This window comes from Acipenser ruthenus, chromosome 32 (genome assembly GCF_902713425.1).
Source record: "Acipenser ruthenus chromosome 32, fAciRut3.2 maternal haplotype, whole genome shotgun sequence".
Classification (NCBI taxonomy): domain Eukaryota; kingdom Metazoa; phylum Chordata; class Actinopteri; order Acipenseriformes; family Acipenseridae; genus Acipenser; species Acipenser ruthenus.
This window is the reverse complement of record NC_081220.1, coordinates 9,968,657-9,984,784: the sequence shown is the minus strand read 5'-3', so window position 1 is coordinate 9,984,784 and position 16,128 is coordinate 9,968,657. Positions and strand designations below refer to the sequence as shown.

The 16,128-nt window shown below is 39.8% G+C and overlaps 1 protein-coding gene across 1 annotated transcript; it reads right to left on the bottom strand.

Moving 5' to 3' along the window:
* Positions 1 to 7,502: 7,502 nt before the first annotated feature.
* On the bottom strand, positions 7,503 to 10,322 carry LOC131702977 (zona pellucida sperm-binding protein 2-like). Its single transcript, XM_059005844.1, has 8 exons — positions 10,158 to 10,322; positions 9,398 to 9,450; positions 9,195 to 9,322; positions 8,925 to 9,114; positions 8,695 to 8,836; positions 8,357 to 8,450; positions 8,172 to 8,273; positions 7,503 to 8,079 (listed from the first exon to the last, which is right to left on the bottom strand). The coding sequence occupies exons 1-8, from the start codon at positions 10,305 to 10,307 to the stop codon at positions 7,970 to 7,972; spliced, it is 969 nt and encodes a 322-aa protein (XP_058861827.1). The 5' UTR covers positions 10,308 to 10,322; the 3' UTR covers positions 7,503 to 7,969.
* Positions 10,323 to 16,128: the final 5,806 nt, after the last annotated feature.

The window sequence follows — 16,128 nt, the reverse complement described above, 5'->3', positions numbered from 1 at the left end:
ATCAGGCCATTCCCAGTTTGTTTAAAACAGCTGCTCTCTGTTGTGCATTTGGTCAATCTCTTCAAGGATATATAATATGGAAAGTATGGAAAGGTGTCCTTATTTAACATGTAGTCTCAGATTCTCAGTGAGATCACATGCTCACACATGTTTGAATAGAAATACAACTCCACATGGGCACATATACAAAGCGTTACTTGGAGAGCGTGCTTGATTGATTTGCCTCAGCTCATAATCAATGCACCAAGTCAGGTTTGACCAGTAGACTCCTTTCTTCTCCCAGCTCCTCACAGCCACCCTGTGATGTCACAAGTGACCCGTGACAGGTCTTGTTCACAGACTGACAAAAACATTGTGTTTATATAGAGATTTTCTTCATCTCTCAATTATTTTAAAATATCTTTATTTGCGTTCATGACAACAAATGCTCAAACCGTTGACCAGTATAAATGCTGTCCTGCCGAAACAACACTATCTGCTGTTACATGAAACTGGGTAAAAGCCTGTCTCTTTCTGTAAAGCTTTTTAAGCAATAAAACTATTAGCATCAATGTCTCGTTTTGGACTGGTTTATTTCACATGACATGTATTCTTGTCAAACTGCCACCACTGAAATCATTCAAAAGCACTCTTTATTGACAACAAGAACTCTTTTCAGTGCAAGGGAGGATTCATGTATTTCCTCTTTCTTCTGCATTTTATATTTAGTAAAGGAGAAAGTGCCTGATTGTTTCTATAATGTCATCGGTTTAGCCGTTCAGAAGCACGTTGCTCTTTCCAAGGTAATTGTTACTTGCATATTGTGGGTAAACCAAGAGGCATGATGAGATGCTGGAGGTGTTATGACAAACCCTGCTTTTACTTTACTGTGTGCTCCCTACATTAAACTGGTTATTGAACCTGGACCATCTCTCATCCTTCACTTCTACTAATGAATTACTCTCCAACTCTGGGGAAACAAACCACAAATGTGTGTATTGTATTATCATGATGTGCTAGAATTGACCTTGCTCTAAAGACTCACTGTGCTGTCTGTATTAACTTGTATTATAACAAGGTCGATTAATGTCAGTGGGCTTGGACAGCATTTAAATACTCCCGCTTCTAGAACATAAAAAAGTTTACAAACAAGAGGAGGCCATTCGGCCCATCTTGCTTATTTGGTTGTTAGTAGCTTATTGATCAGAATCTCATCAAGCAGCTTCTTGAAGGATCCCAGGGTGTCAGCTTCAAAAATATTATTGGGGAGTTGGTTCCAGACCCTCACACTTCTCTGTGTAAAAAAGTGCCTCCTATTTTCTGTTCTGAATGCTTCTTTATCTAATCTCCACGTGTGACCCCTGGTCCTTGTTTCTTTTTTTCAGGCCGAAAAAGTCCCTTGGGTCGACATTGTCAATATCTTTTAGGATTTTGAATGCTTGAATCAGATCGCCGCGTAGTCTTCTTTGTTCGACTGAATAGATTCAATTCTTTTAGCCTGTCTGCATACAACATGCCTTTTAAACCCGGGATAATTTTGGTCACTCTTCTTTGCACTCTTTCTAGAGCAGCAATATCCTTTTTGTAATGTGGTGACCAGAAATGAACACAATATTCTAGGTGAGGTCTTACTAATGCATTGTAAAGTTTCAACATTACTTCCCTTGATTTAAATTCAACACTTCTCACAATATATCCGAGCATCTTGTTGGCCTTTTTTATAGCTTCCCCACATTGTCTAGATGAAGACATTTCTGAGTCAACATAAACTCCTTGGTATTTTTCATAAATTCCTTCTTCAATTTCAGTATTGCTCTATACAGACACAGACCACACTGTAGTGTTTAGATGACTGGATGTGAGGAGCTTTGTGTTAACAATGGGAGAACTGGGCTGACTGGGGAGGTAACTGATGCCTATGTCAATTGTCTTATTACTGTGTTATTACATTATAAACAGCAGTGGTGCTCTGGCTCCCTCTTGTGGTCAGTGTGAATGATGGCAGTGTGTGCAGCTATGCAAGGCACTGATGCCTGTTTCCAGGCTATACAAACACAGAGATGGATTCAATCAAACACTAAGTTCACAGTTTAATAGAAGAGTGGATTAGTTCTATTTGTATATGTGTTCTAAGCGCTGCACTTCTGTTTCAATAGGTGTCATATTATGATATTTATAATGCACATTTTTATTGCCTGCGTGCAGTACCTTACACTTTTCTGTATTAAATGTCAGTTGCCATGTGTTTGCCCAGTTCTGAATGCTGTCTAGATCATTTTGAATGACCTTTGCTGCTGCAACAGTGTTTGCCACTTCTCCTATTTTTGTGTTGTTGTAAATAACAAGTTTGCTTACTATACCAGAATCTAAATCCTTAGTGTAGATTAGGAATAGCAGAGGACCTAATACTGATCCCTGTGGTACACCACTGGTTACCTCGCTCCATTTTGAGTTTTCTCCTCTAATCTGTTTTCTACATATTAACCACTCCCTAATCCATGTGCATGCATTTCCTTGAATCCCACCTGCATTCAATTTGAGAATTAATCTTTTAGCAGGACTTTGTCAAAAGCTTTCTGAAAATCTAAATAAACCATGCCATATGCTTTGCAATTATCCATTGTCGATGTTGCATCCTCAAAAAAGTCAAGCAGGTTAGTTAGACACGATCTCCCTTTCCTAAAACCATGCTGACTGTCTCCCAGGATACTTTTACCATATAGGTAATTTTCCATTTTGGATCTTATTATAGTTTCCATAAGTTTACATATAATAGAAGTCAGACTTATTGGTCTGTAGTTACCTGGCTCGGTTTTGTCTCCCTTTTTGTGGATCGGTATTACGTTTGCAATTTTCCAGTCTGTCGGTACAACCCCTGTGTCAAGAGACTGTTGCATGATCTTGGTTGGCGGTTTGTAAATAACTTCTTTCATTTCTTTGAGTACTATTGGGAGGATCTCATCCAGCCCAGTGGATTTGTTTATTTGAAGAGCTCCTCGTCCCTTTAACACTTCTGCCTCTGTTATGCTAAAGTTATTTAAAACTGGATAGAAACAGGTTGACATGTGGGGCATGTTGTCCGTGTCCTCCTTTGTAAAAACCTGTGAAAAGTAATCATTTCATATATTTGCTATTTTTTATTTTTTCATCTATGATTTTGCCATTTGTATCTCTTAGACATTTAACCTCCTCTTTGAATGTTCTCTTGCTGTTATAATATTGGAAAAACATTTTGGAATTGGTTTTAGCCCCCTTAGCAATGTTCATTTATATCTATCTCTCTTGGCCTTTCTAACTTCCTTTTTGACTTGTGTTTGCAGTTCCAAATAGGAGTGGCAAACACTGTTGCAGCAGCAGAGGACATTCAAAGTGATCTAGACAGCATTCAGAACTGGGCAGACACAGAAATGTGTAAGGTACTGCACACAGGCAATACATTTCTCCCCCCTTCCTTTCTATATTGGTTAATTGTGGGCTCTATTTTCTTTTTTTAACATCACTGAGTCCCTTATCCCTGTGCAACCACAATGTAGAAACATATAGAGAATGTATGGGAATGGACAATATATATCACTGCTGTTTCTCTTAAAGCGTGTTTATTTATTTCTAATACTGGACCCTGTCTTAATACTGTATTACATTATGAATATGAATATAGCTGAATTATTCATTGTAGATAATACTTAGAATACCAGATACATATTTAGCATTAAAAAGCAATACATGTGATTTATTTAACAGTCGTTCATTATTTTGTGTATCAGCCGCCACACGAAGCTGAACGCAGTGCGGTATACTGTAATGATGCTCCAGTCAGTCTGCCCGGACTGCACCTGAACCATTTTAAAAACACGAAGCCCCTAATAAGCTAAATTGTAAAAATTAGGAAAAAATTGCGCAGATATAACGAAGCTAAATTTGAACTCCTAGCTGGAGCAACGAGAGAGGGCGAAAGGGCGGGCAGAGAAGGAGGGGGAGACGCTATTAGGCAACCGGCTTGTGAACATTCCGCTCAGCTGAGGAGAGACCGTTAGGATTTAAAAATGCGAACGTTCCGAGCGGCGTTAGGCGCTCCGTTAAATTAACACACCGTTGCTGGTATATTAATTTTGAAGAAAACAATATTTTAACTCAAACAGCACTGTATTAAAAAAAAAATACTTTACTAGAAGTTCCAGAACGTTTTCCAACAAATAAAAGGTGATACGTATTTATAATAAGTATATTTGTTATGATATTAAGACTAAAAAAATGTGCTACAGTTTGGTGTATAATTTATTTATTTATTTATTAAATGTTGTATTTATTTTTTAATATTGTATTGTTTTCACAAAATAACATCCATACATTATCAGTTCATCTGTTAGAGTAATCAAATCACAAATATTACTCGTCAGTAATTCATACACAGACACACTGTGGTAACTTCAAGAAGTTAAAATGTAAGGTTGGATTCAAGTTTAACCAAATAAATAAGTAAATACATTTGTATCTCTTGCTGGTGCCACGGCTTGTCTCTGTATCAATTCACTGATATTTGAGGTTTTGTTTAGTACACACTAGCAGGTGATCTGATAATCTTATTGATGTTATTTTGTGAAAACAATAACACGTTAATACTGTGCTACAAAAAATGACTCGACGTGTTGTAACTTGTGCGGGTGATGTCACGGGTTGTCATGGCAGCGCCGATCATCACGGGAGTGGTTATCAGTGGTTGTCAGAGAAACGCTGGAGTTCCGCTGGCTTCCGAGGTATCCAACCCGAATATCTAAATCATATCTAAAACATATGATTTTAAACCGTTTTGTATAATATTTTCTTTTTCGGGGCTTCGCTAATAGTTTCTTGTTTAGTCTTTGTAGATATTGGACTGGATCATTGTTTCAACGTGCATGTCTGGGTTTTGTCCAGTAGATGGCGCTGCTGCTGCTGTTGTGATGTTTCGTTTAGCAGAATGCAGTTCACGTACCGTGTTACAAACGGGACGGCGCTGCACAGAGCGGTACAAACTGTGCAATTAAAATCTCCGGTAGTACTACAGACGGGCCGTCGATAGTCATCTCTGATTAACCCAACATGAATATAAATACGAACTAAGTCTGTTTCAAAGAGCACTCAGAGTGACGACGCCGGAGAGTCTGATAGCAGGTTTAATAATATGAATGTGCCTGTGTCTGATCGAGTCTTGCATCAAACTCTCCATCCTCTTTATAATATCAACACATTACACCCCCCGTACTACACACGGTGTTTCCAGTGTAGTGAATTCAGTTCCAATAACTCACACACTCAAACATGAAGAGAACAACATGTTGTTAAGTAGCACTTTTTTGTGATGCTAGAACAAGGTATATATAAGGAGTGTTGATAATTTCACCCTAAACTTGCATATTGAAAGTAGCATGTCAAAGCAAGAAGGAATCTAATAAGTAGATTATGCCTGTGTAATCACAACTCAGAGGCAGCCAGACCTATGGCATCACACATGGGACTACAGAAACTGGTACGGGATTCTGGGAATTGTAGTTTGTTTGCAGTTTTACCGTTTTGTGGCTGAACGCTGGAGGCTGCATTAGCCACTGTATTCGATTTTTTTTTTATCTGACGGGAGTAATACAAACTACACTAAGCAAAAATATAAGAGATATATTAATGTTTTATATTTTGCATGTATTTGGATTAATACTTAATATACTTAGTTTTTGTGAACACGATCACCCACAGAACTGTATAATAAAGTTTGTTTCTAGAATTCTGTTATTTGCATGTGTGTGTTTTATAATACGTATACCTGTCAGCACTGAGCTTTCAAAATAAGGGAGACTGCATGGGGCAGGACTCTGAAACAGGCCTTCACGGGCAGAGTTACCATATGACTTCATGCACACTAGAACACACTGGGATAGTTTAGGCTCTTCAACTCACACCCCAATACATTATGGGAAGTGTAGTCCTGCTGTGAACAGTGACCAAGAGGTGTAGAATGTACCACAATGCATTGCAATTGGAAAAGCCTGAATTGTCCCAATAAACAAGCAGTCACATGGTAACCAGAATGCATGCCTGCCACAGGCTTCCCATGGGCCCTAAAGTATGACCAATACAGACAGGAAGGAACTGCACTGCTGGAAATAGTGATTTTAGAACCTGAAATGTTAGCAAAAATAATTGCTTTTGCAAAAACGTATGTAGGAGCTGAACTGGAATTTTGATTATTAAAAAAAAAGGAATTGTCACAGATAGCGGAGTTGGGTGGAGGTGTAAAAATAATCACGTCCAGACAATGGTATGATATGACACAAGTTGTTTTCTTTTCCTTTATTAGTGTCTGCAAACAGTGGTAATCAGGACAACAAACAAAAGAAAATGTCCAAACAAAAGAGAAACGCTAACTGAAATGTGGAGAGACAAAACAAACAAACAATAAAGTAAAATTATCCAGACTCTGGGTGGCTGTCCTTGCCTTTCTGGCCATTCTGGTGTCCACCCTCCTGGTTGGCTGTCTCTCTTTTGAATTAGTTTGTTTATGTCTGTCAAAAAAGTCAGTGAGCATTTGTTTGGTTTTATCCCTCAGTACCTCTCCAATACTCCTTTGTGCTTTCAGATACCACCCTCGACTGCTACAACACGGCCCCCTTTAATGTGCCGCGGAACGCCCCCTAATCAGCAGAACACCAATCAGCAATTGGCATTTTAATCTCCTCCCAATTCTGGGACTTTGCAGGACATTCCGTGTTGTTGCCCTCAACAAAGATGGTGACCGTCCTTTCGGGACTTCCGCCCCAAAGGTAGAACTGCCACGTCACACCATCTCTGTTGGGGCCTTCTAGGCTGGCTCACAGCCCCCTGGGAGGATGGCTTACAGCACGGGATCACTTTATCTCGTCACAGGAATGTATTCTTATTTTAGTTAGGTATGTATAGTTATTATGGTTTATGGATTGGTATGTGCTCCTTTTCTATGCACTGCACCCTCAAGTGGTAGTTTTCTTTATAGCTAATGAATTATAGAATTCAGTGTGGAAAGTAAACAATAAAGAACACAGATGACACAGTGAGGAGGAACAGCAGCAAATACAGTTCAACTGAAGACAATTAGTTTGTACTTTTGAAAGGAGTTCCTGGTATGGAACATATTGCTGTATTGGAAGGATTTTCCACTAGTTTTATTATTGGATGCAAGTTAATAAAAGCTTACTGTATTCTGAAGATTGGGAAGTTTACACACCTGGAATTATTCTAGAAGTTAAGAGCTGGAAGTGCTGCACAGTGACTGTATGATGAGTCGTAATGTAGAGGATACCTAGCCTACAAAAACTAACAAGTGGGAAAATTATTTATGAAGCCACCACAATATAAATTTAAAAGAGACAAGAGAATCTGTCAGGGAGAAGGGCCCAACATAAGGGAAAGTGGACAAGCCTGGCTTTGGTGGACAGCTTTTAACTTTACACCAGCTTTTGTTTTCAAATGAACCCCCCTCCTCCATTACTATTTCTACACACGATGCTTCAAAATAATTAACAGTTAAACATATATTCTTAAATCAGTGAAGCAGGGCTCTAGTTTATTTCTTGTTGAAGCCTGGTTCAAGACAATGTATAAATTGTATACTGAAATAGAATTTATATGAAAATTGTTACCCAATACATATTTAATAAAAGGGACAAATGAGGGGGTGGGTTTCTTCCATAAATTTTATCATGCTAAATAACTGAAGGTATAGTAATTGCCCTGTTACTGTTAAATATAAAAATAGGGTTACAGCTCATTGGAGGAGGAAAGTCTTTGCCCCCGGGTTCACACAGTGAATTAGTGAAGGGTCCTTGAGTAACACACCATATTGAGAATGGCCTGATCAGGGCAAATCAAAGCATTTGATACTGCAAGGAGGAGGAAATCCCATTGACATGGCCATTCTGACATATCAAGTGTAGAATTAATCAAGCACAAAAAAATAAGCTTTTACAAGCAAGATTGTTATTTATCAATACACACTTTTTGGCAGTTTCCAGAAAGATACAACTCCAGCTATGAAGATAACCACTGAACACACACCCATTGCAGCTCCCAGAAGGGACCACACATTGAATTGGGCTGCAAGAGAAGAAAGTAATAGTTAGAGGAATATAAAGAGAGATAGTTATATTTTACTTTAACTGCAATTGTGTTCACATCATGCATATTACCGCTTCTAGGCATAAAGTGAAGGGATCCATCTCTCTTCAGCTCAATTGGGCCAGAAGACACAAACGCCTTTGCACCACCATCCATCCCTTCAGCACTGCGACCTACAGGAGGAATTAGGAGTCCATCAAAACAAATGGACAAAAACGCATGCAAAATGTCCCCTCCTCTCAAACAGAGCTCTTACCAAGCCTCTGTTTCCCTGGAATGCACCGTCTGCTACAGAGGCTGTCTGATGGCCGGTTTGAATCACATATCACAACACTGCAGTGGAAGTAAATCTGAAAGACAGCACACCTTGTCAAGTAAAACAAGCATCAATAGATCAGGCAGTACCATCATCCAATGAGGATTACTGAATTGAAAAACACATATATTGCATCATAAGTGTTTCTTGCAAAAGTGCAGTTACATGTTTTCATTCCAACTCACTAAAGATTTGAGAACAGTGACTATTCGTTGCTTGCAAAGCAATCCAAACCATGCATTGTGGTACAAGATCCCCATCCCAACACTCCACTTTACCTGTCCTTTCATTGCATCCCGGCCGCTTGTGAAGGAAAACATTTTCACTTCAAACCTCTTCAGATGGGAAGGGAACAGCACTCTTGCATTGCTGGAGACTGGGTGAAAGATGGTCAAGTACTCATCTGCAGAGTTCTCACAGCTAGAAAGAGAAAGTAGGTCAGGAGCACATCAGCCACAACTCCAATTCCTAGGTTTTGTAACAGCAATATCATATTCCAGCATCTTACCTGTCCACAACAACATCCCACTTTGGAGAGCTATTCCTGTCAACAGAATAGGTTGCCCAGCAGTTCTCCAAAAACAATTCAGCTTGTGGATCCCTGCTGTACAGGAGCTCTACCTCAAAATACAAGGGTCTTCGCAAGTACTTCACAACAGGGTAATCCCGAGCTCCATAGAAGTCATTGTAGGTTGAATCTGCAGAGATGCAAGGGAGAATTTTATAGGTGGAAACACACTACTAGAGCATCTATATTATTTCAATTGCCAAGTCCTACCCAATGCAAGCCGCATGATGACTGCAAGGTCCCCCAAGCCAGGCTGGACTACAGGTGCAGGATTATTCTGGTACAAGAACTGTACTACCTTGGTGTCATTGACCAGGTAGTGACAGGCAACTCTCAACCTGGAAAGAGGAGATGGGGGTTAGGAGAGTTTCAGGCTCAACCACAAGGATACTCAATTTGATTGCAATCCTTACCGGTAAGATGTGAACAGCACGTCATTCTCATAAGTCAGGAGGTTGTTGTCAAACTGGAAGAGAAATCACAAAAGGCTCGGGTTGCAATTAACTTGTAGATTTAGTATGGAGCTGCATACCAAGTTACAGACTAGCTAATATGGTACTCAGGATCATCCCCAGCTGTGTACTAATTTTGTACCAATTTCACAATTTAAAAATAAAAAGCGTTGGTTATGAATATTGCAATTTCATAATTGAACACTTTTGGGACCTCATGTTTGTTACAGTTAGTATGACACCACAAGTCTGTCTACAGAAACTGCTAGACTAATTTGGTATTGTTTTAGTAACCTCTAGGAGGGCAACAGCAGTAAATTTTGGATTTGTTGCAAATACACATTTGAATACACAGCTGGCAACTCTTGAGCTGCAATTGGTATTAACTCGTGTACTAGTTTAGTCCCATCCTATGTACTAGCCACGGGATCTTCCCCAGTTAGTACACTCCTTTCAGCTCACTGCTATTGACCCAAAAGTTCTATAGGCAGCACATGCAATGCCATAACCAAGAGACATGTGTCGCAGCACCTTTGTCAACTGGACAAGCAGTTAAATACAAAAAGGTGGCATCCTTCAGACGTACACAATTCATGCAAGTAATTCAGCTGATAGAAACACTGGTCACCATGGCTCCCCAGAGTGATCCAGGGTTGTTGGTCAACTTGTCAATATGTTGAACCTCCTCAAAATATGGTTTTAAAAATGTGTCAATACTAACCCGTCTAGTTGTTCCACAGGAGTTGACATTGAAGTAGAAAACCGCATTGATAGCATCAGACTGAAGAGGCCGGCAACTCTGATCCCTTAGAGTTAGTTGACTTGGAGACAAGCTGGGGACAGATTCCACTTTCACAGCGAGAGCTGCCATAGTTCCATTGGTGAAGCAATCTGAAACACAGCATTTGGATCCAGGTTAAGGAAACAGATTATAGCTTCAATACCACTCCATGCAACCTTTGGCCAATCTCAAAAGCAGCTATTCTAAAAAAATGCTTGGTCTGCAGGAGAGTTACCAATCATCTTTGTAGGGAAACTGCAGGACAGAGAAAAGTCAGCCACCACAACCATGGTCCCAACATCCTTCAAGGTCAAGTCAAGCCTGCTTCTGATGCCTGAAGAACTGATCACCTACAGAGACAATACATCAGGTCAGTAATGTGTTGAACCCAAGACAACTAAAAACACATTAAAGTTCCATCACTTACTTCTTATGTGGCATCAACTGAATTGTATGGCACAGTCATCCAGAAATTGGTAGCATTGGCATTATACTTGTACAGGGCAAGCAGACTTCCACCAAGTTCTCTTGAGCCCACAAAAGGAACCCAGTTGCGACCCATGTTGCCATATGTTACCATGGTATAGAATGCAGCACCATCACAGTAGCCAGTTACTGTAGGTAGAACTGCAAGAGGAAAAGCAGTTGTCAGGGCAATGGACTGGATTGTCAGAAAAGAGTAGTTGTAGACCACAAACAGTCAGGCACTTACTGATGTCTTTGAGAATGGCTTCAACTACAGCAGGATGAGTAAAGGGTGTATTCTCTGGCACTATATTCAGCAAGTAGGTCAGGGGCAGAATGTAGGTTCTGGTGTCTGGAGGAGTTACCTGAAAGAAACATGGGTTTGTAGGATTACACCCAAAGTCAGACAGCAAGCAAGTGTTTTCAAAATGGCAATTGGATGGTTGAACAGGTGGGATGTTACCTTTTGCTTCACATTGGGGTCCTCAAATGGCACCTGGAGAGTGTAAGTCTTGGATCCATTGGGAAAGACATGCTCCTGGACATTATAACCTTTTAGGTTGGCTTCTGGCACAGTTAACGTCTCTGGTCCAACTATAATTTTGACCAGCTCCACATCAGGCAGGAATGTCCCCAGGGTCACATTGAACACTCTGGCTTTAGGAACAGTGTCTGAAATTAAAGCACGCAGTTAAATGAAGGCTATGAAGTGGAGCACTGCAACAAATCCCTTTGATTTACTGCATGTGGACAAGTTCTACATACTGTTTGTGACAACTGGTGGCCGAGGCATGAAAGGAGTGGTTATTGGATGAAGTACTGTGTACTTGGTCTTCTCAGGCCCATCTTGCCAGGTATGCTCCAGCATTGGTTCAATAGAGTAAGAGATCACATAGGTGTTGTCCACTACATGGCTCTGAAAGCACAGAAGCATCTTAGGAAGCAAGCTTTAAAATGAGAAGGATTTAGAAGATATTGAACGTCTACATACCTTGTAATATCCACCATCAGCTCCCACAGGAATTTTTACAGTGATTAGCTGGGGACCGACATCCAGTTTATAATCTCTATTATGAATCGTTGCAGGGTCAAGCTTGCGGCCATCAACTCCCATTTGAACATCAAGGGTAGTAATTTGTGGCGTCGGAACAAGGGGAGGTAGAACACGGGGAACATTCCATGTAATCATCTGTTCTGTGAAGGCTGTTCCATCTGACAGAAAGGAACACCATAGACTTGGTATAGAAAACACACTTAAACCTAGAACAGTTCTTGAGCACCGTTGCCCTCCATAATCTTACTCACCAGTAGGACATGTAACTGCAGTGTCCACCATCATGACCATCCATCTTTGCTTATAAAAGGTGGTTGATCTTAGCACAGCCATTGGTACAGTTTGGATCTGTTGGAGGGGAAGGGGAACTTTTACTAAAATAAAAGACTAAATCTACCTTCATTGTCTGGATATACTGTACTAGACAACAATGAAGCCTAGACTACTTACCACCTGAGGCTGGCTTTCTGTGGAGTTGTATGCAGCTCTAACCAGAATTCGAGTTGGTGTAGTGTTTATGCCATAGCCATTTGTCATGGCCTGAGCAACAGTCATGGTTGTCTTTCTATTTGCTGGGAGATGGAACACAATTTTCCAGATGCTGTTGTCAGCAGCAGTTGCCTAGCAAAGAGAAAACCCCATTAGAATAGGGAGTTTGAACACAAAGCATCCCCAGTCTAAAGGATTTGTCACAGCATATGGCTTGTTTAATAAAACATGAACTAAAACTGAAGGGTGAAATGTATCACTGAAACCGTTATATGATCAAACGTCTCTAATGGAACAGAGAATCCTCAAATACAACTGCGTACGAAAGAGCCTATGTGAAAGCATGTGGTCTGGATCGGATACAGGCAGAGTTTGTAGCCACTCATTTGTACTGGACCTTAATATCAGTGTACCAAACTTTAGGATAATACTTGAAATTGCTCCTATACAGCAGACTTCAAAAAGGTATATCAGGACACATTTATCATGAAGGGTTTATAACCCTGCACATATGAAGCCACTACCTAAGTGGTTGAAATACAAAGCTTACACACTGACAAGAAAGTGTTAACTTCACCACAATCATGTTTTACCACAACAAATCACAGAATACGTATACAAAGCCAATGCCTTAAATGTTACACAATTCCAATATGACCACCCTCTTGGGAGACAGGTTAAAGTTAAGGGGGCCGTTAGATTTTGCTTCAACTAGATGAGACAGTAGAGTAGACTTTCAATTAGGCAAGACCAAGGGGATGTGAATGAAGCAAATGCAAAGTCACATGATTCTACCTCAGGGTATGCAAGGGACCAATCAGGATCATCTTGAACAAAGTTTGGCTCAATAAGTGGCACCCCTCTTCTCACAGAAACCTAAAGAGAATTCACATTAGTCATGAGTGAAGCACTTCTGTAATGACAATTAAAATACCCACACAACCCAACAAGTTATACTGAACAGCATTATCACATCCCGATAGCCCTTACCTCCATGTAGTTTCTTTCACACAGAATCTCCCTCTCTGCCCATGGAGAATAGCGGCATGTCATGCTCTGAACATAGGAGGAAGCTGAAGTCATAGCACTGTTTGAGAAGACACTGATTTGTACTGTCAGCTTGTAGGTCTCATCATTCTGGAAACAAAGGCTAAAGTTAGTCCCAGCATGTCACCATTAGAAACACGTTTAAAAAGAAATATAATTAAAACTCACTGTGTTCTGAGCAAAGCAGCTCACCACAGAAGCAAGGAACTTGGCATTTCCCAAGAAGTCAACGGTTAAGCTATATCCACACTGTGCGGCCAGTCTTGGAGAGAGGGACACAAGCGCCCCCTTATTGTCTATGGAAAATAAATTAAGTTGGCCTTTTAAGAAACTGTACACGTGATCAAGCAAGGTAGAGATATAACAAAGTGAACACCCCCACCGCCACGTTCCATAAGCAATTTTGTAAAAACGAGTTATATTAATAGAATTATGCGCCCATTCGGAACAGTATGTTTAGAGTAAATAATTTATATTTCGGCGCACTTGCAGTCAACAAATCTGACTAAGGTTGTAGCAGCACAGGTCTATTTAGGGTGATCAGCAACATGCTTTTAAAGTTAACGCAAGAGTTTCATACACTGCATTTGAAAAAAACGAAGCCTTACAGCGCAGGAGTACTCTGTTCTTAATTCAGGTTATTACATTACGACTCAACAGGCTTTATACATCAAAAGCTTTCCATTCAAGAAAATTGATCACTCACCAATCACATTGATACGAAAATACTTTCCAACAAAAGACTTATCCAACATCATCATCATAACACTCCCTTGACATTCTGTCCTCACCGAGCCTGCAGAAGACAACGATACATGAAAACACACAACCGGCAAATAAACAGCAAGCTAAAAGAACAGATGTGCTGAAGCGACCGTTATCGTACCTAGAGGCGGGTTCTGCGTCCAAACTTCAGTGACTAACACTGCTAACAGCAATGTTATTCTGCATTGGAAGAAAAAAAACACGCAAGTGAGACACACACAATAAAATGAACGTTTCTAAAGTAGAGAATAGATCAACAATTACCCAAATCTAAGACAACACGGCATCATTAAATCCAAGGCAGCCCCAACCGTGAACTTCTTTCACCGTTATAAAGAACCAATAATAAAAACAAACCCGTCAGTAGTTAAGTTTGGTGTTCCTTAGAGCCCAATGGGTTTATAAAGAGGTTCAGGTGCTAATGGGAGCTAATTAGCTGCAATTGATGCGCGCACCTCTTTCATATTAGTCCTCTAATTTTCAATCAGTACGTTAATTAAAATAAATAATAATAATAATAATAATAATAATAATAATAATAATAATAATAATAATAATAATAATAACCCATTTAGAAGATTGTACTTTGAATTTAAGTTTGGCAGAAGTACGTGCGGAACAAACTGGACTGTCACCGACAAGGACTGTCTGATTAAAGGCTCAGCTATGGAGGCATGTAGTAAACATATGCTTAGGTAGGCTAAGCATATATTAAAGTAGACAATTTATTTGAGGCCACTTGATTTAAGAAACAGTGCAAAGCATCTCTTTCGCATGTCAGATTTGCCATGACAGGGGCAGTCCCGGGGAATAGAATGACCAAGTGGCAAATGGAAAGCACAACGCTTAACCTGAAATACAACGCGCAGTATTGATTTAGAACAGAATCAACACAAATCGGATGGCGTGTTGGAAATTTGAATTGTAATCAATTTATTTAAGATTTGAAGTTCACATTTCAATTATTGAGCTTAATTACATTCATTATTTTATGTATAATTAATTCAATTAGTGTGTTGAGCATATTCAATTTGGCATATTATCTTCGAATGTTGAGTTTTGTCTATTTGACAGCTGTTACTTCAATTCAAATGTTGAACTTTGTCGTTGATGTTTGACGCTCCGGCTTTTGCAGTTCACATTTTTGTTACATTCCACCTCTCATAGGTTTGAACACAAACGGGTTTATTTGTGAAATTGTCAGATTGTTTCTTGTGTATCCAGCGCTCATCTGAACTAACTGCTTCAGTAGTCTGTTCCCGTGAATAGACAGCACATGCCTGAGGGGGTGTGTTCTGTACAGCTGTGCATTTGAGTAAAGTTTGTCGCGGAGTTTTAAACGTTCCCATGGCAACTGAGTCAACAAAACCAACATCATCACGCTTTGAGACGCAAGCTAAGGGCTAAGAAGTAAATGGTAAAAAGTGAAAGCAGTGTAAGTCAGTGGAATTTTTTGATTGTTTGATTTTATCAAATGTTCACGATAATCATGTATGTTCTGTAAATGCGGAATGCAATTAGTTGATATGTAAAAGCATGCATAAATGAATGGTGTCTATTCCTAACGCATCGGTAAAGTTCAGTATAGTGCCGCTTTTGTAGCAGCAAGCAGGCTTGTTCCGTCGTCTTGATATCACTATGTAACACAATTTTTGTTCCTGGGTAGTAGGTGTTATTTCCTAATTGCTTATGCCTCAAAAGTATAGAAAATGGCTACTATTCCCCACAAACTTTGCTTTTGTTACCAGGACAGTGATATTTTGAAATTTACCTTTTTCCAATGAGAAAACGGACGAATTTGTGTCTTTTGGTTCACATAAAGTCAGAATAAAACAACATATGAATCCAAATTAACATGTATTTATACTAAAGTAATACAAAAATGACTACAAAAGATTTAGAAGTGAGTAGTTTTTCGAGATTTAAGATTATACTGTAAATCACTTTCACGAATCAGCCCCCAAATGTAGTCTCCCATCATGTTCTCGTTATACTGTCCTTGGTAGCGGCGTTCAAAGTCCATTATATCCTGGTGGAAGCGCTCACCTTGCTCCTCCGAGTACGCTCCCATGTTCTCCTTGAATTTATCAA

Coding starts and splice junctions, on each gene's coding strand:
- LOC131702977 (XM_059005844.1), bottom strand. CDS start 10,307: ATGGCAGCTCTCGCTGTGAAAGTGGAATCTGTCCCCAGCTTGTCTCCA. Junction 9,323..9,397: donor GTGCTGTTCACATCTTACCG/GTAAGGATTGCA, acceptor TCCTCTTTCCAG/GTTGAGAGTTGCCTGTCACT. Junction 8,274..8,356: donor TCCAGGGAAACAGAGGCTTG/GTAAGAGCTCTG, acceptor TTCCTCCTGTAG/GTCGCAGTGCTGAAGGGATG.